Source organism: Salmo salar, chromosome 14 (genome assembly GCF_965601325.2).
Source record: "Salmo salar chromosome 14, fSalSal1, whole genome shotgun sequence".
Classification (NCBI taxonomy): Eukaryota; Metazoa; Chordata; class Actinopteri; order Salmoniformes; family Salmonidae; genus Salmo; species Salmo salar.
The window spans coordinates 68654778-68678289 of record NC_138304.1 but is presented as its reverse complement, the minus strand read 5'-3'; the positions used below and the strand labels follow the sequence as shown (position 1 = coordinate 68678289).

At 43.2% G+C, this 23512-nt stretch overlaps 1 protein-coding gene and 1 long non-coding RNA gene across 3 annotated transcripts; one reads left to right on the top strand and one right to left on the bottom strand.

Moving 5' to 3' along the window:
* Window positions 1-1398: 1398 nt before the first annotated feature.
* LOC145860369 (uncharacterized) lies at window positions 1399-22503 on the bottom strand. The gene is made up of 2 exons (XR_014380409.1): window positions 20001-22503; window positions 1399-2538 (listed from the first exon to the last, which is right to left on the bottom strand). It is a non-coding gene; the product is annotated as an uncharacterized LOC145860369 (long non-coding RNA).
* LOC106570043 (PR domain zinc finger protein 1) lies at window positions 3571-15875 on the top strand. 2 transcript variants are annotated; one of them, XM_014141970.3, is made up of 6 exons: window positions 3571-3720; window positions 8417-8536; window positions 10620-10863; window positions 12705-13573; window positions 13678-13806; window positions 14517-15875. In XM_014141970.3, the coding sequence occupies exons 1-6, from the start codon at window positions 3577-3579 to the stop codon at window positions 15087-15089; spliced, it is 2079 nt and encodes a 692-aa protein (XP_013997445.2). In that variant the 5' UTR covers window positions 3571-3576; the 3' UTR covers window positions 15090-15875. The 2 variants fall into 2 exon arrangements, with proteins under 2 accessions (XP_013997445.2, XP_013997446.1); XM_014141971.3 differs by lacking the exons at window positions 3571-3720; window positions 8417-8536 and adding an exon at window positions 10258-10394.
* Window positions 22504-23512: the final 1009 nt, after the last annotated feature.

Here is a 23512-nt window from a genome sequence, read left to right as displayed (position 1 = left end):
CTCTAGTGACTTCTATGGTGGGCCAGGTGCATGCACGCTGACACGGTCGCCAGTTGGACGGTGCTTCCTCCGACACATTGGGGCGGCTGGCTTCCAGGTTAAGCGAGCAGTGTGTCAAGAAGCAGGGGTCGTGTTTCGGAGGATGCGTGGCTCTCAACCTTCGCTTCTCCCGAGTTCATATGGTAGTTGTAGCGATGGGACAAGACTGTAACTACCAATTAGAAAAAGGGGTAAAAAAAGAAAAGAAAAAAAGAAAAAGAAAACTTACCGATACCGATATATTTGCAGATTTTGTGTTTTACAGCAGGGAAATTAAAAAGTTAAATTTTTCCACACCAAGTTCTCTTAAATTTCCATCCGAAAGAGTAATTGTCCAAGAAATGTCTTCAAATGTTGATTTCTCACATTGTGACAATAATGTCAACGAGAATGGGCGCTAGTGTTCAGATAAGCATGAGATTCACTTTTTTCCATCCCATTTATTGAATATTGGTTATCGGTAGAATTATCGGCCGATATCAATATATCGGTAAAAGGCCAATATCGGCCGATAATATAGATGAAACTATATATATCGGTCAGGCTCTGAAAATAAAGTGTTACCAAAAAAACCTTGCTATAAGACATCACAGTGGCGTATATCCTATACAAGCATTAATAACACTGATGGTTCATAGAAAGTGTTATCAAAAATCCTCTGTCTTGAAGGTGTTAGACAAATACAGTACAGCTAAGATTGGAGTACCGTCACCTCACAGGATGTCTATTCCACAAACCGATGTCCATGTGTTCAGGGGGCTAGCCAGAAATATATACACATAATATGCACACATGCCCTATACCCCAACACAACACATGTACGCATAAGATTCATAAAATCAAATACGGGAAGTCCTTCTTATAATCCAGACTATATAAATAAACATGATAAACTATTTATGAACTATATATAAATAATATTTTCATATGTATATATTTCAGCGTAAGATGTACTAACTACTTCATTTTTGCCAGAATTTTTTATTTATTTTATATTCGTTCAGTTCCCGAGGTTTTCCTGTAAAAATCTAGAGGAATCAACCTAGAGGCATAGAATTTTACATTGACTCCCCGCTTCCAATTATCCAGTAAGTTCTTACAACAATTTACAGTCATTTCACAGTACAATGGATGTCACAGGCTCGCTGTAACTTTGTTACCGCATTTGTGTCGGTTCAATTGACAATCTTGAAAAATTCAGATTCCATTTTCTTTTCAGCTTTCATATGTTGTTTTCCTGGCCTGGCTACCTTTAGTGTGGAGCACAGGCGACCTAACTCTCTAAACAGAGGACATTTGTTCAAAGTAGACTGAAACGAAAGGGACGCTCATCTGAGGTGCTGACCCTCTCTCTTTCAATTCAATTCAAGGGGCTTTATTGGCATGGGAAACATATGTTAATAACATTGCCAAAGCAAGTGAAGTAGATAATATACAAAAGTGAAATAAACAATAAAAATTAACAGTAAACATTACACTCACAGAAGTTCCAGAAGAATAAACACAATACAAAAGTCATATTATGTATATATACAGTGCTGTAACGATGTACAAATGGTTAAAGTACAAAATGGAAAATAAATAAGCATAAATATGGGTTGTATTTACAATGGTGTTTGTTCTTCACTGATTGACCTTTTTTTGTGGCAACAGGTCACAAATCTTGCTGCTGTGATGGCACACTGTGGTATTTCACCCAGTAGATATGGGAGTTTATCAAAATCGGGTTTGTTTTCGAATTCTTTGTGGATCTGTGTAATCCGAGGGAAACATGTGTCTCTAATATGGTCTTTCTCTCTCTCCTGTTACAGGGCAGGTTGAGGGTTTGCGCGTGCATGTGTGTGAACTCTGATTGTTCTTCTGAAGAACCCTCCAAGTTCACACTCACCCTCCAAAAGTATGACCACTGATGATCCTTTGCACCTCTGTGCTTTATTGTGAATCCAAATAAAATATTTGAAGTGTGTGTGTGTGTGTGTGTGTGTGACCGTTCAGGGTCCTTTGCACCTAAATGTTTTATTATGAATTTTAAAAAAGTATGTGTGTATGATCTGGGGGATTGAGGAGACCAAGATCTTGTAGGTCAAGGTCAGGGGCTGAGGACGTTGTTCCACCAGATCAGATTGCTCGTTAAGGGCCAAACCACGCAAAAGTCTATCAGTGTGTTTGTCAGTGGCCACAAGCCAGCCATCTGCTCTTCCTTCTTTCATTCATTCATATGTCTTATGTGGCCCGCGGGGTATTTATGTGTGTGTGTTCGCGTGTGTGTGCATGGTCACTTGAGGCCAAGTGTACATTCAGGCAATTGTCCAAAGCCACCAGTTGTGTGTCAATTGGAGCACGTCCAACTAATCCGCTCAGTCACATGGCCAACGGCAGCTTCTCATTGGACGAGAGGACGGGGTAAAAAGCCTTGCCCAACGGTGGCTCAGGAGTTTTGGTGGCAGAGGCAAAGTGGGCACAGCCTGGATACCCTAAGGATCTTACGGGGAGGAATTCCTGGAAAAACAAAGCGAGAGTGACACTGGAAATAGTAGAAGACAAGAAAAAGCGAGGAAGCGAGGGATGACCTTACCAAAGAGATGATGATCCCACAGCAAAATGATTGTCTAAAAGTAATTGTCAACGGCTTCCTATTTTGTGCCTGTATGACAATCCATTGTTTTAGAAGGAAGGTGTTTAAGCAATATGTCAAATACAGTAATTGTGAACTTTTGTATTTGAGTCAATGCTGAGTGAATGAACAGTGAATGAACAGCACCGAATGGGCTTGACCTCTTGGGTCTAATTGAGTTTGGATTGGGAAAATAACTCATGGTCAACAACGGGGGGGGGGGGGGGGGGGGGTTGAGAAATGGAGTTGACTTGTTTACACTTACTTGATGGACTAGGATTTGGATTGGATTTGATCATCCTTGGCGATATTCAGATTAATATTGGGGCTTGGGATATGTTGAATATTTTTGCTGGGTTGAATGGAAAAGCTGCATAGATTTTTGGTGAAATTAAGCATGTTGACTTGATTCACAGTTCTGGTATTGAACAATAAGTTATTATCTTGATGATGTTTTGGCTGAATTATATTGCTGATAATTTTGTCATTCAGTGGTTCTGTTGCCTTTTTGCAATATTTTGCTGCTCCATGGATTATATTGACGACGACAAACATTGTCAACACCCTATCATGCACTGGGATTAAGTCACTTTCAATCAATTCTGACAGTACAGTGTTTTGCTTATCAAGTGACAATGACAAGTGACAACAAGAAGCAAAGCAAAAGGAATTCCACTAGTGTCACTAGTGAATTCAAACATACCATTGTATTCATGCTAGGATAAAGTAGCATGAGACCCCTTCTCTCCCTTTTCTCTCTTCCAGACCTCAAGCTTTAACCAACACATCTAAAGAAGAGGGCCCCCAAGAAAACCAAAGTATCACCAAAGTAACACCGTACCAAAGCACCCCAAACCAAGTCCAGTGGGGAAGAGAGAATCAACACAAAGAGTGTTAAGATGAAGCTGGAGACAGCCCCAGATATGAGTGAGTGGCGAGAGGACGACTTTGCCCTCAACTGCACCTACATTGTCCCTGACCAGGTGTCGGACCCCAGCTTTGGTGTGCCCAAAGCCATGACGTCCATACCCCGCAACCTCACCTTTGAGTACAGCACAGAGAATGAGGTAAGATCTTTATCAGAAATCACATTAATCAGCATTTCTGTGAAGGCGCCAGATTTAGAACCAGGAGGGGAACACAGTACATGTTCACAGCCAAGTGGCATGTTTGTGTATTGACATTTACTGTGATGAACAATGTCTTTCTTACATACTCTATTAATTAAGTCTGAATTAATCTGGGACAGTCAGAGGTTAATGACAAGTTGTGGTCAAGGCTCATGTTAGGTGCAAGCAAGAGTTTTCCATTCCATTCCTGGTCTGTTCAGTGTCACAATGGCCATCTCATGTGTGCACCGGTTAAAGCCCCTAGCCTCTTTACCGTTACCATGTCTCTAGGTCAGTATTACAATCATGTCTCTGGGTCAACACACACACACATTTCCGTGAACAGGTAGCTGCAATACTGAAATAAATACCTTGTCATTATGTGTCTTTTCCATGTTGCATCACAATCACCTTAGTTTCTTCACTGCCAGGATCTTCCAACCACAAACAGGCATAAGGGTCATGTATCTTAACCCCATGGTAGTCATCCACCTACCTAACAAGAAGTCAGGGATCAGCTCAGCTGCATCCAGGTGATCCAACCTGAGCCGTACAATCACATCAACAGTTCCCGCTCTTGCCCTCCTTCCCCCTCCCCTCTCCATCCCTCGTTTTCCTCTATTTCGGTGAATCAGTCTTCTACACAATATTTCCAGGCTATGAGTGTCAGTGAATCAGCTGACTGGCATGGCCTTATTATGACTCACTAGAGAAGGGATCTGAGGTGTGAGGTTTTAGGCTGAGGGTGTCCTAAAATGTACACCATGCTCTTATGAAAAGTGAACTTAAAATAGTGGCAGAAAAGTCGTCTCTCTCTTTTTGGGAAAAAAAGGCTGTAATTCTCTCTCGCATACTTCTCACTTGGTGTCACGCCCTGACCATAGAGAGCCTTTTTATTCTCTATTTTGGTTAGGTCGGGGTGTGACTAGGGGAGGTGTTTCTATCTAGGTGTTTTATTTCTATGTTGGCCTGGTATGGTTCCCAATCAGAGGCAACTGTTTATCGTTGTCTCTGATTGGGGATCATATTTAGGCAGCCATTTCCCCACTGTGTTTTGTGGGATCTTGTTTTGAGTTAGTGCATGTAGCACCTCTGTTACAGTTAATTGTTTGTTTCCTTTTGTAAGTTTCACTAAATAAAATATGTGGAACTCAGAGCACGCTGCGCCTGGGTCTGTCTCTCCACCCAATCGTGACACTTGGTCAATCTTCACTTTTCGTGTGGTTAAGTGAGCATACGGTTCCTTCCTCCTTCTCTCAGTATTTTCATCCGAGCAACGCTTAGATTTCCCTCCTTTAGCTATGAGCGTCTCTTTTCTTCCTCTCTCTGCTGCGTTTTCTGCCTAGGCCCGTGAGAGGTGTGAAAACTGTGGTTATGAACGCATGGTAAGCTTTTATATGGCTTTGTTAGTCTCCTTCCACCCTCACAAACATCAGCCAAACCAGATGTAGCAAGTTGAAAACACAGTGAAAGACTTCACTTTCACACCAAGGGGTTGTGAGAACTCTTTTCCTGTTTCAGCAGAGGCAAAGTGACCCTCAACTCCACTGTACTTGAATGCAAAAAAGATACGTTACTTGCACTTGTAAACACAACTTTTTAATATGAGTGTCTCACTAAAACACACGTGTAAAGTACAACATTTCAAACATGTTACAGTCTTTTGGTAAGGCTGGCTTTGTACCCTCAGAAGTTTCCCGTTCTGATAATGGCATCATGTAAATTTCTCCCCTGAGTAGTTGGGATTTGCTTGAGGAATCCATATACCCTAGGGTGTTTTTATGTCTTGGCATCTTACCTTTATGTGTGTGCTTTTCCTGGTAAAGTCACAGTGCCAAAGGGTGTGAATCGACAGGAAACAGACACATGCCAATTGAATCAAAAATAAAACCTATGAACTACCTATGGGGACTTCACACGTACTTATTAGTCCTTGCCAACCATTGTTTGTTACCAGTCATTGTTTAGTCATGGCGATTGCCGATTATGCAAAATTACTACTTTTCAATTCTGGGATTCTTTCAGTTGTTCACCAAGTTATTAATGACTAATACATTTTCCCTACTTTTTTTGGTCCTCTTTGAGTTCTAATGTAATACTTATATACAAAAGTATGTGGACAACACTTCAGATTAGTGGATTCGCCTATTTCAGCCATGCCCGTTACTGACAGGTCTACAAAATCAAGCACACAGCCATGCAATCACCATAGACAAACATTGCCAGTAGAACGGCCTTACTGTAGAGCTCAGTGACTTTCAACATGGCACCGTCATAGGATGCCACCTTTCCAACAAGTCAGTTCGTCAAATTTCTTCCCTGCTAGAGATGCCCCGGTCAACTGTTAGTGTTGTTATTGTGAAGTGGAAACTTCTAGGAGCAACAACAGCTCAGCCACGAAGTGGTAGGCCACACACGCTCACAGAACGGGACCGCCGAGTGCTGAAGTGTATAGCGCATAAAAATCTGCTGTCCTCGGTTGCAACACTCCCTACCGAGTTCCAAACGGCCTCTGCTTCCAGAGGCAGCGTCACCACAAGAACTGTTCGTCGGGAGCTTCATGAAATGAGTTTCCATGGCCGAGCAGCTGCACACAAGCCTAAGATCACAATGCGCAATGCCAACTGTCGGCAGGAGTAGTGTAAAGCTCGCTGCCATTAGACTCTGGAGCAGCGGAAACGCGTTCTCTGGAGTGATGAATCACGCCTCACCATCCGACAGACGAATCTGGCTTTGGCGGATGCTAGGAGAACGCTACCTGCCCCAATGCATAGCGCCAACTATCATTTTTGGTGAAGGAGGAATAATGGTCTGTGGCTGTTTTTCATGGTTCAGGTTAGGCCCCTTAGATCCAGTGAAGGGAAATATTTTATGCAACAGCATACAATGACATTCTAGACAATTCTGTGCTTTCAACTTTGTGGGAACAGTTTGTGGAAGGCCTTTTCCTGTTTCAGCATGACAATGCCCCTGTGCACAAAGCGAGGTCCATACAGAAATAGTTTGTCGAGATCAATGTGGAAGAACTTGACTGGCCTGCACAGAGCCCTGACCTCAACCCCATCAAACATTTTTGGGCTGAATTGGAACGCCGACTGCGAGCCAGGCCTAATCGCCCAACATCAGTGCCCGACCACAGCAATGTTCCAACATCTACTGGAAAGCCTTCTCAGTAAACAGCTGAGGGGAGGAGGTGGGTAAGTAGGTTAAGCTCCAACGATTAACTTTCGTTTGGGGCGCAGGGCAGGCATCGTCACAGGCCGTATTTCCTGGCTGCGAGAGGACCTATTCCGAGCAGGGACAGTTAGGGGGGAAGGTGGGAGGGAGAGTGGTGGCGAGTGATACTCCTCTACTCCTTCCCCCCTCCCTCCTTCCTCGTCTTCTTATAAACCTGGCTGAGCGGTCGTTAATCAGCAGCCCTGTCGCAGCTCATTCATTAGTCACACTAAAACGGGGCCACACAATGTCCCTGTCACACTCACTCTCGTCTCACCCTCCGTCACCCCCTGGCCAGGACTCAACAGATCTTCAAGACAAAGCCCCTTAAGACCCCCAAGCTATGGGTGCGTCTCACAGATGCTCCCTGCCAATGGGGGGTGTCCCCTGTGCCTTATTCAAACTTCCAGTACTTTCTAAAGAATCCCTATTGAAGTATGAGTCAGGTTGCTATTCCTGGCTGTCAAGGCTCAGGGGATAGAGTTAGTCTACTCTAGTTATTTCCCTGTTTTCTTATCCCAGCTCTTGAGTTAACTGTGGATGCGTTTTTTTTCTTTACTTCATATACGTGTGTAACTTGAGTCTGGTAAACTCTGAGTCAGAGTGTAGACATTGAACACGTACCAGAAAAAGTCCAGGCACTACAGAGTCTGGTGGTCATTCTCACCAGCAGGGGCAGCGGTGAGCTGAGTTAGGTAATTTATGTTCTGTCTCTGTCCCTGTAAAAGGCTCTGCATGGTCAATCCAACATCTGCAGCGGCCGTAGAGCGTTCACCGCAATACGGCCTCTGCAGAAGTCAGGGCATTTATACTTCTTGAGCATTGCTGAGCTGTTGTGAAGCAAGTTGTCATGGAAGTGAGTCCGTGTTTATACTGTCAATGCAGAGCTATACGGACCCCTCCGCATTGTTAAAACACTTGGTCGGCGCACAGCGATGCGGTACAGAGCTCAATTTGGCCTCTGCATGGCTCTGGAGGCTCCGCAATTGCGTCACACCATTCATACGGTGCCTCCAACCACATTGTCAGGTCAAGCATAAATTGGCTTTAAGTCAATGGTGTTTACGAGGACAGTCAGCAGGTCAGAGAAGCAGGTCAGAGAAAGTGCAATTCCCTTCATTAATTTAACTCATTAGGCAAGAGGAAGAAAGCGAGTCACCTTGGAGCTCAGGAGAGAAGATCAGAGCTCCTGTCTGGGTCAACATGTCAAGGCCATAGAAATAAAATTGGTAGAACAGAAGAAGTTCCTCAGGCCACAGCAAATTGACTGCACCCTCATGCTTCTAGTAACTCTATTTCTATGGTCAAGGCTGTCTTAAGGAACTGGCACTGTTTGACTGACTCTAATGTTTGATAGCATGGGTCCCAGATCTGTTTTTGCTGTCTTGAAATAGGATTCTAAGGCTAACTGTTTGATGATGTATTGTCTTGTGTTTAGGTGACAGGCGTGTTCAGCAAAGAGTACATTCCTCAGGGGACTCGGTTCGGACCTCTGCAGGGTGACATCTACACCAAATACAACGTCCCCAAACAGGCCAACAGGAAATACTTCTGGAGGGTAAGTTAGCAGAATAACCGTTAACACACACACAGTGTGTTTGACCTTGGTCCAATTGTCCTTTTCATTAAAGTTCATAGTTCTTCCTATCTTATCCTAACATGATTTTGGCAGCAACAATTTAGATTTGGCATACTTAAAAGAAACAGGATTACCAAAAATATTTATAAGTTGCTCTCAGTCAGCTGGAGTTGTATATGAAAACATACTGTAAATACCAACCAAGTGATACCACCTGTGATACAAGTTAGTATTCAACGTCCATCCATGTCTGAAGACGTCAAGATGTCGGGAGATGATGTGGAAACCGGCCACTAGGGGCAACAGTGAGCGCTGTTACCTTCAAGTAGGTTTGGGTTTTGCTCGGGCATTGTGGACAGGGATGATGGATGGACGTAAGCATCTGCCTCTGATTCCAAAGGTTGCAAGTGCTTATCCAGTGATATTTTTTTTGAAGCCTATCCCAGCCCCTAACCCTTACCTTAACCATTCTGAGTTAATGCCTTCACAATTTGTAGTCAATTCCTGAACTTAACCCTAAACTTAAAAATGCTGAGTTAATGCCTAAACTTAATGCCTTAAACACAAATTTGACTTTGGAACAACTTCGAAATTTGACGTTTGAACGTCTAATTCTGACGTGAGAATGTGAGAGCTGGTTGGTAAGTACAGCCATGAAAGCAGGTGAATGAAATTATACTGTGGGTTCTAGGGGATAAATCTCAATACCTTACCTAACAAGCAGCTATGGGAACTGTTTCTCGAAAGAGACGGGAAAAGAGATTCGACCCAAAATTCGTCCTTGTTTTCTTCTCCAATTATTCTTGGAAAAAGAAGCCAAAGTGGTAAAACAGTTTCACACCAAGTCAGTCACTTCCCATCTAAAAGGAAACCAAAATGCATTGCTCAGAAGCCCATAGGTATTCAGGGGTTTTGGACAGATTTTTGGGGAAGTTGTGGATCTTTACATGCACGCAACAATTGCATCCTTCCCAGCGCTCAAGTCCCATTCAACCCATTCAACAAGTATGACATATAGGAAGTGATTGTTAGTGTTCCCCTCTCTCTCTCTCATACACACTTCCTTCTCATTCCCACCCACCCTCGTCCTCTCTCTGTCTCCCGGCGGTGACTTGCCTAATTCAGGAGTTTTCTCTGAGTCGTTTCCCTGTTAGGGCTTTCTGTCCTACGCTTTCACCTTCCTTCTGGCATTTCCTGTAAACCAGATCCATCCTGTCCTACTACTGAAAATTGGTGAAAGTCTGACTCGCCTCGAGAGTATGGCAACACTCTCTCACGGGACAGGTGTGGATGTGTGTGACGTGTGTGACTGCGTGTGCCTGTGAGCACGTGCCACCATCTATTTGTGTGTGTTTGTGTCTGCTAACACAACCCCTCTTACATATCCTTAAGCGATGCCAGTAAAAACAATTACAGCGCACCCTATATTTAATAAGTGATTGGCAACTTGACAAGTGAGGAAATGTAATGGAAATGCCTATGGTTGACAATATGGTGATATGCTGTATCTCCTGGTGGGAAGCAGCCATTCAAGTCTGGGCATGTTGAGAGAAACCCCCAACCAGAGTGTGAGAGAAAGAAAGAGAAAGAGAAAAATAAATGTCTGTCTGTCTGGGCATGCGTTCAACCTCTTTGCCCTGCCCCCTCTCCGTCAGTCTAACTAGCAGCTGATAAAAGCAGTGACAGAGTTGATTTCACACCAGACAGTGACAGTAGTTCAGGAACACACACACACACACACACAGTGCGCGGGACACACGCTCAAGAAACAACCCAGGTGGAACAAGAACCAGATCATTAGAAGAGGATATAGGAGACTATTCTGTACATGGCAGAGGTGAACTACGCTTTCTATCTATATACTGTGACAATGTCTGTCAGCTCAGCAGCTCAACTGCTACAGTGAATATTACAGTCATGAGTGAATGTAACAATACAGTAGAGGTCAGTCGGTTACAAAGTTGTGTACTAACTGATGTTACACTACGTTTAAATACAAGTGTGTGTGTGTTCTATTATTGCATTTTATTCTTATTTCACTCTCCCCTCTTTTCCCTCCCAGATCTATAACGGCAGGCAGCTATACCATTTCATCGATGGCTATGACTTACAGCGTAGCAACTGGATGCGCTACGTCAACCCGGCGCACTTGCTGTCCGAACAGAACCTGGTGGCGTGCCAGAATGGCCTTGACATCTACTTCTACACCAGCCGGCCCGTGGAGCCCAAGCAGGAGCTGCTGGTGTGGTACAGCCAAGATTTCGCCCAGAGACTGTGCAGCCAACCGGGTGACGAGCTCAAACAAAGTGAGTACCATCTTTGATTCTTTTTTTTGCCCTCCTCTCATCTGTTCACTCTCCTCAACTCCTCTCCTTGTTTCTTTCTCCTCTACCCTCTCCCCTCGTCTTTCCCATCCTCTACTCTTCTCTCCTCTGCACTCATCTTTCTCTCTATGCTCTCCTTGAATTGCTTTTCCATCTCCTCTCTAGCTCTCTCTTTTCTGTGGCTCTACAATAAAGCACTATTCTATGTTATGACACTCAATGAAAAACTGTTAGTGAGTGAGAGGGCAATGTAGTAAAAGACAGCCAGGTGTGTGTGTTTGTCTCTAGGAGGAAACGATGACGAACAGTGAGACAGCTTTCTTTTCATACCTATATCAGATAAAAAAAGGGATTTAAATCTCTCTGTGTGTGTCTGCTCGATAAGATGACGCAAAGGTGAGCCATTTTTGTCCGATCACAGACTTCTCATATTGATAAGATCTGAGTTTATTAGATGGTAAACAATGAGACTGAGTGTGACGGAAACTGCTTCCTGTCTTATTCCCTTTTTGGAGCGGGTGGCATTGTTATGGAATACATACTGAGTCATGGTTGGGTGACAGACTTACTGACAAAAGACAATACACGGCTACACCTGCCTTAATGTAGAAGACAGCTCACCCACAAACACAAACACACTCACTCTTCCTTACACAACGTAGGGAAAATCTCAAAAGGAGTAGAAAAGTCATCTCAACAATGCCTGGTCAAGTAAAGTCCATGAGTCAAAGTCAGTTGTGAATTCAGGTATGGCAAGTTGTCCATTCATTATATGACAACTAGTTTTGTTGCCAGAAACTCTGTAAGGAGACATGCCCTCTTAAACTATAATTACATTACACAGTCATTCAACCTGTTGACTAATGATGACGAGGCTACAATGGCAACTGCATTGACGGTCCTTTTTACTGTGTACTCCACACACTTGGGGACACCCCTGATAAAGACTTTAGTAAATAGGCTAGGCCTCTAAAATTTAAACAAAGCAATAAAGGATAAAAGTAGCTTAAATAGTCTATCCAAACACATTTGGTTTAAAATGACCAATTTATAGGCCTAATTAAATGGCTTACAATTTTTTTCAAAGAACAGGTTGGCACTGAACAGGTGACAGTTGAAAGTTCACGCCTAAGCTTTGTATTATCACTAGTGCATGGTTTAATGCACTATTGTAGCCTGCAGTGGTTTGACTTTCCCTTTAATCCTGGTTGTAAGGCAATTTCTGTTAAACAGCGAGTAATGCGTCAGTTAAGCTACACAGCTACTCACATAAAACATAAGTAGGACTTAGAACAAGCTAACTAAATGGCAAATGTATTTCTTCCTGCGGTCCTGAGAAAGACGCTTGTGAGGTAATTGAAACCTTGCGACAGAAACGTCCCCCAAAAATGAAAGCCTTTTGTTTTACTACAAATCCTACATGACACATACCCACATACACCCACACATCAAAATGACAACATTGCTATCATAGTGCCAGACAGAAACCATGAACTCTTTGAAGTTTCATCTAAAAACTGAAACCATCATCATTTACCATAAGAGGGAGTGCCAGCGAGGATGTGAGAGCTCGAGTGTGAGTGTGGTGCGTCATTACAGTCACTTCTAACTTCGTTAAGACTGTGAACTTTGTCATTTGCCAATCAATACTGTCCTATTACAGAGTGATAAGTGAATAATTGCTCATTAGGTCTGCACAAAGGACGAATGGAAGTTGTATTATTGTGTGGATTGGCAAGGTTGACAATTGTTTTTACAGTGTATTTCATACACACTCAAACCCAACCACTATGTCTGACCTTGTGTTTTTTCTTCTTCTATAGAACACATTATCGGAGATGTCAGAGAATCTGAAGAGAAGGAGGAGATGAAAGACGAGAGAGAGGATGAAGGGGAGGAGAGAATTGACGTGGAGGTGCTGGAAAGAGACACTCCGCCCGACACGCCAGACGACCAAATCATGGACTTCAGCCAGAAGATAGAGAATGAGAAGGTGACCCAGGACCACCAGGGACCCATCCCCTCTCCTCAACCCGACCAGCGAGAGCCCAACCTGGGATCTCACGTCTACGGCTTCCCCGAGTGCCACCCTACCGCCCCCTCCTCGACCCGCGACCTCCACCTCCACGGGCTCTACGGCCACAGAGAGGGCCTAGTGTCCCCCTACCCCCTCTACCATCCCTCCAGACCCCTTAAAACCCCCTACCAGCTTCTCCCCCCATACAGCAGCCCCCACTACCCTCACCTCCTCCTCCCCCAGTACCCCCCACCATTCCCTGGGATGCTCCCCTCCGGGGGCCCTCTGCAGTACAGCAGCTACCCGAGTAGCGATGGACTTCCATACCCCTCCATGACCCACCAGCCTGGTCTGCTCCCAGTGCCTCTGCCCTACCCAGGAGCTCCTCAGGGAGGGCTGAAGGAGAGGACCCCAAATATGTCACCTCCTTGTGGGGCCCCAGCCACCCCAGAGCTCTCTCCCCTTCCCAAGCAGGAGCATCAGACACCCTTGCCGTCACCCTGTGGCTGTGAGGAGGCCATGAACCTCAGCCTGGCCATGCCAAAGAGCAGCCCCTCGCCACCTGCTGCCCCTGGCTACAAATCCCTCCCCTACCCCCTGAAGAAACAGAACGGCAAGATCAAGTACGAATGCAACGTCTGCATCAAGACTTTCGGACAACTGTCCAACCTCAAGGTGAGGATCTTATAGAAATAGGTGGTCCTTTTGATTTCTTTGGAGGCCCAATCTATTCCTGTCTTATTGTGGGTTCCTATCTAACCGAGGCATTTTTCTTTTAGGTGCATCTGAGAGTTCACAGTGGAGAGAAGCCCTTCCAGTGTCACCTCTGTCAGAAGAGCTTTACCCAGCTAGCCCACCTGCAGAAGCACCACCTGGTCCACACCGGAGAGAAACCACACGAGTGCACGGTATGTTTGCGTTTTGATCTGCTTTTTCCAGTCTACTTCAGCTCTAAAACACACACACACACACACACACACACACACACACACACACACACACACACACACACACACACAAGCACACACACACACACCCCTGCGTGCCAGTATGACTTTCACCTTGCCCTGCCCCTGTGATGTAAGGAATCCCTAGGCTTTTGTTGAACACTATTTTATAACTATGTGGGTGTGATCATGACCTCAGTCCTGTGTTGATTTTCATGGTAGGGTTCACTGATCTCCCACTCAAAAGAAGCAGTCTACACTTATAGAAAAAAGGGTTCTTCGGCTGTCCCCATAGGAGAACCCTTTGGACAACCCTTTTTGGTTCCAGGTAGAACCCTTTTTGGTTCCAGGCTGTACTCTTTTGGGTTCCATGTAGAACTCTCTGGGGAAAGGGTTCTACATGGAACCCAATAGGGTTCTACCTGGAACCAAAAGGGTTCTACCTGGAACCAAAAAGAGTTGTTCAAAGGGTTCTCCTATGGGGTTCTAGCACCTTTTTTTCCCAAGAGTGTAGGGTCATACCCTGCTAGCACGCAACCAGTGAAGGCCCTGTCTGGCTGGGGGACAATAGAAACCCAGGAGCCAGGTTTCCCCCAGTTGTTCTAATGATATCACTATCACAACATCATCCTAACCTGAACTTTCCTATCTATCTGTTCCTATTCATATAGGTGTGTCACAAGCGCTTCAGCAGCACCAGCAACCTCAGGACCCACCTGCGGCTCCACTCGGGTGAGAAGCCCTACCAGTGCAAGTTGTGCAGCACCAAGTTCACCCAGTACATCCACCTCAAGCTGCACCGACGCCTGCACATTGCCCGCGACCGCCCCCACTGCTGCCCGCTCTGCGCCCACGCCTTCCTCCACCACTTCTCGCTGCTCATCCACCAGCGCAGCTGCTGCCCCGCCTCTGCCCAGGCCCACGCCAACTCCCATGCCCACACCCACATCCACGAGCTGGTCGAGCGCTTCGACACCAGCCCCGAGGCGGACACTCTGCCTGAAGGGGCAGGACCAGCCCATTTGGAAGCTGCAGTAGAGCGCTGGGTAGCCCGGAGCTTGGAAGGGCGAGAGGGCAAGGAGGACCAGAGTGAAGCCACCCTGCTGCTCAAGGCCCTCACGGCGGCCATTAACGCCCCAGCTCCTCCCACCACGTCATCGCACACTTCTACTTCAGCCTATCAGGAGAGGGCTAGTGTGGTACGCCTCTACAACCGGCCAATGGTGAAGACGCAAGGGCAGTAGGCGAAGTAGAAGGACCCCTGTGGGGAGGGGTAAGAAATAAGAAACATTTTAAGGGTCTACCTCCTGAAAAGCCAGAGCACAATCGATAAAGTCGTCACGGAAAAATAAGTATTTCCTCGAGGGGAAGAGAGACTATGGAAAGCCAATAAGAGAGCAGCACCAAAACAAAGACTATTGAAAGACATGGCCAGTGTGTTCAGTGATTGCACTTCCACCCTAACTGAGGGTGTTTTCTTATTAGCTGTGGAGTTTCACTCAGGTTCACAGGTGTAATTTACATAGAATGTGTGAGAGAGTTTGTCAGCTATATTTGTTCAGTTGAGTGATTATTTTTCTTGTTAACGTAATGTTACGTCTTGACACTTCCAAGGAGGCTTACTCCTGGGAAAACCGTTGGACCAATGCCACAAACTATTACTGCGATATCTAATGTTTTATTACCGGACAATCTTTGTGCGTATTTATTTATTTTTGCTAAAAAGGGTAGATCAGGGATCTTGAAACTATGTGTATGTATTTGCGTTTGCCAAAAAACAACAAGAATCAAATAAAATATGAGAATAAACGGGTCTAACTTATGTAGCATAACTTTTTAAATCTTAAATAGTGTATTCTAATGTATTGTAACAAGAGAGGAAAGCAAACTAAAAGCAGTCAGAATGTTATAATGTTCCGGTTCAATACAAATAGCTTCTCAGGACTTCCTGTGAGTCATTTAGTGATGTATTGGGGGTACATACTTCTGCACAGAAACTAGCAATAAAAAGAAAAACGTTTGTTTCTCTATTTTTTGTGTCTTTTTGTATGTTAAAACATTTTAAGACAGTGTATTTTTATTTGAATTTGTTTGAATATATCCTGAAATACCATTGTGTTTCTAGCTCTTTCTCTTTGATTTAGTTGCTATCTACCCACTGTCGATAAAGCTTTATTTCATTTGTCCTCTATACTGGTGGTACTGTAGATGCGAGTGTCATCTGAATCAGAGCATGAACCATACAGTATGTGAGAATGAACCCAATGTAGCCTTTACTGCACTTGCCCCTTTACTCCGTCTGCTCCTAGTACCACTGTATATATACACTCAGGTGAATGGCTCTCGACTCTTGTTATTTTACCAAAACTATTGACAAAAGTACCTCATATGAGAGCTGTACGTTTTCGCTCTCACTGGAAAAAGCCAGAAATAGATCCATGCGCACCAAGGTTTCTGTTACCTAAAACCTAAATGGTGGAACTGTTCTAACATTAATACTGTGTGAATTATAATTGTTTTTGTATACACATTTGTAGTTTTGTCTATGTAGTTTATTTTTGGACCAAGGTTATGATATGTGGATACTTTATGTCAGAGATTATTTTGATGATACTTTTGTAATAAATGTAGCACAGTAAACATGTTGTTTTTCAAAATGTGATGTCTTTTGAGTTTTCTATTTTCTCGCTTCAAAAATCCAACATGCTTGTATTTGCACACTCACATGAACGCACACACAGACACCCCCTCACAAATCCCCCACATACTCTTACCCTCTCTTACTCATAACCAAACTCTAGAAAGTCCCACACGACTGCCCACTCAAAACTCTTGAGTTCACTTTCTTAGAAAATAGAGGAACTGAGAGTATGCACTGATGTTCACTAGAATCAGCATCACTTACCATCAGACTATACCTAATGTGCTAATAATGATTGCAACATTGAATGCGGATTATGTCTTCTGAGAAGATGTCACCTTTGTGGATATTCAGCTCTCTTCAAAATCTGTGAAACTATTGTTATCACCTTTCAGCAGCATATAGTATGTAATCAAGACAGTCGTGAAGAGGGCATGACAAAACCTATTCCCCCTCAGGAGACTGAAAAGATTTGGCATGGGTCCTCAGATCCTCAAAAGGTTCTACAGCTGCACCATCAAGAGCATCCTGACGGGTTGCATCACTGCCTGGTATGGCAACTGCTCGGCCTCCGACTGCAAGGCACTATAGAGGGTAGTGTGTACGGCCCAGTACATCACTGGGGCAAAGCTTCCTGCCATCCAGGACCTCTATACCAGGCGGTGTCAGAGGAAAGCCCTAAAAAGACTCCAGCAACCCTAGTCATAGACTGTCCTCTCTACTACCGCACGGCAAGCGGTACCGGAGCGCCAAGTCTAGGTCCAAGAGGCTTCTAAACAGCTTCTTCCCCCAAGCCATAAGAATCCTGAACATCTAATCAAATGGCTACCCAGACTACTTGCACCCCCCCTTTACGCTGCTGCTACTCTGTTATTATCTATGCATAGTCCCTTTAATAACTCTACCTACATGGACATATTACCTCGACTAACCGGTGCCACCGCACATTGACTCTGTACCGGTACCCCCTCTATATAGCCTCGCTATTGTTATTTTACTGCTGCACTTTAATTATTTGTTACTTTTATTGAAAAAAAAATGTGGGGGTATTTTTCTTAAAACTGCATTGTTGGTTAAAGGCTTGTAAGTAAGCATTTCACTGTAAGGTCTACAAGCATGTGACAAATAAAATTGGATTTGATTTGATTAATTGAATTAAATATGATTTCAATAATTACATTATACCAGAACGTGGTTTGAAATGCTGATAAAGGACCACGCTGCTGTTTCCCATAAATACATTCTTAGAAATGATATCGATTTACAAGAACTGGCTCCATGTGTTGATGACTGACTGAGTACTGGCACACCTGATGAAGGTGAAACAATCTGCTGATGAACCTCCCCCGACATTAAACCACACTTTCAGTCATCAGCATAGTTACAGTAAGCTGGGCCACTACTCCCAGTCTCTCCTCTCCTGTCAGGGTGTTTACATGAGTGACCTCTCTCTCTCTCTCTCTCTCTCTCTCTCCCTCAGAGTGTTTGTGTTTCCTCTCGTGATCTTTGCTTAAGGAGTCTGTGCTCATCAAGGGAGAACCCCACTGCACACTTCTGACCAGAACAAATACACCTCAAACCAGATTAAGAGCCATAGGTTTGTCACGTTGTCGAGCAGAGATGTAAGTCAGTTAGCATGCCTGTTAACTAGCAAGTTACATACAATATATGACCATTTAGCCAGTAAGTAAGCTTCAGAGTTAGTCAGTAAATGTATATTCTTGCCAGTATAATCCGTAGAGAATAAAGGCTTTTTAATTTTTTTCACTACATTAGGGTTCTTTGATAACTTCTTAAAATTCTTTGCACAAAGGCCTTTTCGGCATTGTTCACTATCCAGCAATGCATAAACTTCTGTTTCTTATTTTAGCCTGCCCGTTCAGCAGTCATCAAGTAAACTAGTCAATCAGTCTGTTTTCAGAATACCAGTGACAAATTAGCTCACTAGCTGATAAAAACACATCCTGGTGAAGAAAAGGATGGAGCAATTATTGTGGAGAGGGGGAAGTTATGAGGGCCAACTTCCTGTTTACTCTTGAATTTCTTTGAAACCTTGTTCCAGTCTGTAGCTGGGAAGGGGTGGGACCACAACATCACAATTTAATGGAATGCCATCCGGAACTTCTTCATTGAACACATTAAAGTGGCACCAGTCTTCTTTTAATAAAACATTTAAAAAAACATTTAACTTAAATCCAATGACAAGGTAAACATCTTTGTTGAATTCACGTTAGTTGACAACTCAACCAAATGTAAATCAAAACCAGACGTGGAACTGGCATCTGTGCCCAGTGGGCAAGGTGTTGTCTGTATCATGTACGGTTCACAGATCATTGGGTTTTACAGGGGGCATGATTTGATCTAAAAAGGGCCTAGAATGGCCACTTTCATCATCATTTTCTCAAAAATGGTTTGTGTTACAAATGTAAAAAGCATATCAAACATGCTTTCTACCAATGAGGTTTCTATGTGAGAACTGCCAGAACAATCTTAGATACACAAAATATTTTTGAGCCATGCTGGCATGGAATTGCCCAATACTATTAAGTGTAAGGCGAAGCGGTCATGGTTAATCAGAAACCTGTCAGTCTGAGTTAGATTTCACAAAATATTCATCGCCAGTCTAGCAAAGCCAAACACTCACTCTGACACGCCATGGACAGTGAACATGCAACAGGTGTTTTCTTACATCATTATTTTTGATTGATGGGTGTCTTTGTGGTGACTATGTATTGGAGGGGGATTTAACAGGTCATTAAACCACATTAACACACTTGACACCCTTGATAAAGACGAGCGATAATGATTGTATCAAATAAATAATTCAAATACTGAGCAAAACAGTTGGAAATTATATTATCTTACACTAACACAATTGCTCAGAGAAAGAGATTTAGTTGAACAAGTAATACATTTTTCCCCCAACATATATATATTTTTTTTACTTTGAAGTAGGGGTGCTGATATTTTTTGGGCACAAAATAATCTGAAACAGCCAAACTGAACTGCAGATGCATCCAATAACTTGGTAGAGTCACAAGCTTGATGTGGTCATCACAGTTCATTGCCCACCATTGCTTCACACACCATAAAACCCATCACTCAAAACTCTTTGTGGAACTGCGAAAGTAAAAGCACAACTGGTCCTCCACTTTCCTTAGAAGGAAGAATTCTGGTTATGGTAGTTCTTTGAAAGTGTGTGTGTGTGTGTGTGTGAGGTATGCCAACAGACTTCCTCTTTAGAAAAAGTCCAATCCATGGCTCCTTACATACTTCTTACTGTTGACTGATTTCTAGAATAATAGTCATTAGGGTGACACCACAGCCCTGCTATATATTGTAATTGAGGTAACAACTAGCTTCTTATCAGGAGGGCTTTAGTTTCCATATGATGTCGTCACATTTCACTGATGAACCTGTCCTGTTTGCCTTGGCCTCTGAGAGCAAACACTTATAATACACTACAGTAGAAGCAAAAGAGAAAAAACATTCTGTGAAGGTGTGGTGTTTTTACCTGGAACAGGAAAAGATCCAGGGCTTCGCTGGAAGAGAGAAAAAAAAGTACATTCTTACACTTTTTGTGGTTTGTTATCTTCAAAAGAACAACATGAAGGTAAACTGGGAGCTTTCTTTACTTTCTCTTTTACCTAACTGCTAGATTCTTATCACAAAGAACTGGTTGTTCCAAGATGTCACGTGACTGGCCCCACAAGCTCTCAGTCCAATGGGATCCTTTTTACTTTAATTGCTTTTATTTAACAACTGATTCAAGATCTGTTTCCCCTACTTCTACCTAAGCCTAACTGACAATAAATATAATTTGTTTCAGGCATAATGTACCTTCACAAACACCAATTGATGGTAGTGTATAAACAACCAAACTGAACTGCAAATGCATCCAATAAGTTTGTAGAGTCACAAGCTTGATGTGGTCATCACAGACAGTGCATTGCCCACTATTGCTTCACACACCATAAAACCCATCACTCAATTTGTAAGTCGCTCTGGATAAGAGCGTCTGCTAAATGACGTAAATGTAAATGTAAATGTATAAACTACATATGGATTCGGCTACCTGCACAGAAACATAAGCTTACATTATATTACAGAATCTGTCCTTCAATTGAAAATATGTATTAAGACTATGGCCTAGGGTTGTCTAGCAGTCTAAACTGCTGCCTCTTGATCACATACTGACGATGTTTTGTAAAAACTCTATCAAGGTCCCCAGGCGCCGAAGACGTGGATGTCGATTAAAGCAGCCCCTTGCACCTCTCTGATTCAGAGGGGTTGGTTGAAATGCGGAAGACACACTTCAGTTGAAGGCATTCAGTTGTACAACTGACTAGGTATCCCCCTTTGCCTTTCCAATAAGGCATACAAAATGCAAAAACGAACTTTATAAAAATTAGAATATGGACCTTTGATAAAAAATGAAACACAGATAAGTTTTATCTTGGTGTCCAACCCTGGTCCATTTGTCACTGTCCTGGGCTGTTTGTCTTTCCATTACACACCGTCTCTGACAACATAGGTAGGGCAGAGTGCAGAGCAGACAGTGATAAACTGGATGAGTGATAAAGTCTCTCAGATACAGTAATCTATATGGGTTTAAAGGTACAGATAGAGGGTGCTTATTCATATATATGCTGCTTGTGACGTGCACCCTACCCCCGCATCATTCTGCGGATGTCATAGAGCTGCATCCATATTCAACTGATCAGGGAAAGTGATACCAGACTGTGCTGGTGTTTATCTCGTGTTCTTTTCATTATCATATGTTATTCTGGGGGAAATTAGGTTATTCTAAGTTATTTAGCAAAAATATGATTTTCTACCTGCAACTGTACTAAACAATTGCTTTTGGTGACTTTCAAAGGGAAGATAAAGTGATATGATATTCTTCTACTATAAATAGAAAATTCCTATAGTAAATTTGTTCCATAAATACTATCAAACAATAAGGAAATGCAGTGAAATTGATTTTCTGTCATTGTGTATCAAAGTTCAGTCAGAACCCCTCTTGTGCCACAATAGATGAAAATCACAATTTGCTGTATTTTAGCGCCCTCTTGTGTCAATTTTGTAGGCCTAGTCAGCCTATTGCTGCATTCAAGACAACTGGGAATTTGGGAACCTGAAAGTCTCCGGCCTCCGACTTTAGTTATTCAAGACAAGTGGGAACTCTGAAAGAAACGAGCTTCGACTGGGGAAAAAACTGTTTTGAACGGTCATTCAACTTGGAATTCCAAGTCAGAAACTCTGGCCTCCTCCTAGAGCTCCGACTTTCCGAAACTGAAAACAACTGACTTTGCCGTGGGCTTTGAACAGGGCACCTGGCTAACGCCCGGGAGGCAGCCAGATTCCAAAATGAATGCAATCAACTTTCACCTGGTGCAAAACACACCTACCAGGGCACTCGGGCCAGATTAAATCGAATCTCCTTATTGACACAACAAGGAAATTTGACAGAGCCCATTTATCGTCAATTTATTTGCGGTTACATTAAAATACTGTAGCTAAGTCTAAAGCCTACAACAGATGGCATGGGACATAATGCACGACCATTTTTGAGGTCTTGTTTTGGAGAAGCAGAGGAAAAGTCGCTTCGGGTAATTTTAGTGAAGTTTTAGGCCTACTTTTAGGCAAACGCACCATGCAACAATTTCAATGATTTTACTGAGTTAGAGTTCATAAAAGGAAATCAGTCAATTGAAATCAATTCATTAGGCTCTCTGATCTATGGATTTCAAATGACTGGGCAGAGGCGCAGCCATGGGTGGGCCTGGGAGGGCATAGGCCCACCCAATAGAAATGAATGGAAATAATGTATTGTGTCATTTTGGAGTCACTTTTATTGTAAATAAGAATATAATATGTTTCTAAACACTTCTACATTAATGTAGATGCTTCTATGATTGTGAATAGTCTTGAATTAATCGTGAGTAATGATGAGTGAGAAAGTTAGAGGGTCAAAAATCATACCCCCAAGACATGCTAATCTCCCCTGTTATTGCTAATGGTGAGAGGTTAGCATCTCTTGGGGGCATGACCTTTGACCCTCTGTAACTTTCTCACTCATCATTATTCACAATTATTCGTAATCATGATAGCATCAACATGAATGTGTTTAAAAACATATTATATTCTTATTTAAAATGACGCAACACATTATTTAGCATTCATTTGTACTGGGCAGAAAAATTGTCTGAAACACCCAAAATGAACTGTGTGTGTGTGTGTGTGTGTGTGACGGTTTGAACACTTAACCTGATAGAGATGGTCTCCTGTAGTTGCCAGGGTGTGGCATCAACGACATCACTCTACACCTCCATCCTCAGGCCACACATCACTGGCCGGTCAAAGATGAACATCTGGAAAAGACAGCACCATTTCATAAGAGATGTTAAAAGTAAAGGGCACAATAATAAAATCAACCATAGGCCTCTATATATTGTGTGTGTGTGTGTGTGTGTGTGTGTGTGTGTGTGTGTGTGTGTGTGTGTGTGTGTGTGTGTGTGTGTGTGTGTGTGTGTGTGTGTGTGTGTGTGTGTGTGTGTGTGTGTGTGTGTTGTATGCCAACAGACTTCCTCTTTAGAAAAAGTCCAATCCATGGCTCCTTACATTAGGGTGACACCACAGCCCTGCTATATATTGTAATTGAGGTAACAACTAGCTTCTTATCAGGAGGGCTTTAGTTTCCATATGATGTCGTCACATTTCACTGATGAACCTGTCCTGTTTGCCTTGGCCTCTGAGAGCAAACACTTATAATACACTACAGTAGAAGCAAAAGAGAAAAAACATTCTGTGAAGGTGTGGTGTTTTTACCTGGAACAGGAAAAGATCCAGGGCTTCGCTGGAAGAGAGAAAAAAAAGTACATTCTTACACTTTTTGTGGTTTGTTATCTTCAAAAGAACAACATGAAGGTAAACTGGGAGCTTTCTTTACTTTCTCTTTTACCTAACTGCTAGATTCTTATCACAAAGAACTGGTTGTTCCAAGATGTCACGTGACTGGCCCCA

What these genes read in the sequence shown, in the direction of transcription:
- LOC106570043 (XM_014141970.3), top strand. Translation starts at nt 3,577, where the DNA reads ATGAGTGAGTGGCGAGAGGACGACTTTGCCCTCAACTGCACCTACATT. An exon ending in AGTACAGCACAGAGAATGAG is followed by an intron (nt 3,721 to 8,416) that starts GTAAGATCTTTA and finishes TCTTGTGTTTAG; the next exon opens with GTGACAGGCGTGTTCAGCAA. An exon ending in GGGTGACGAGCTCAAACAAA is followed by an intron (nt 10,864 to 12,704) that starts GTGAGTACCATC and finishes CTTCTTCTATAG; the next exon opens with AACACATTATCGGAGATGTC.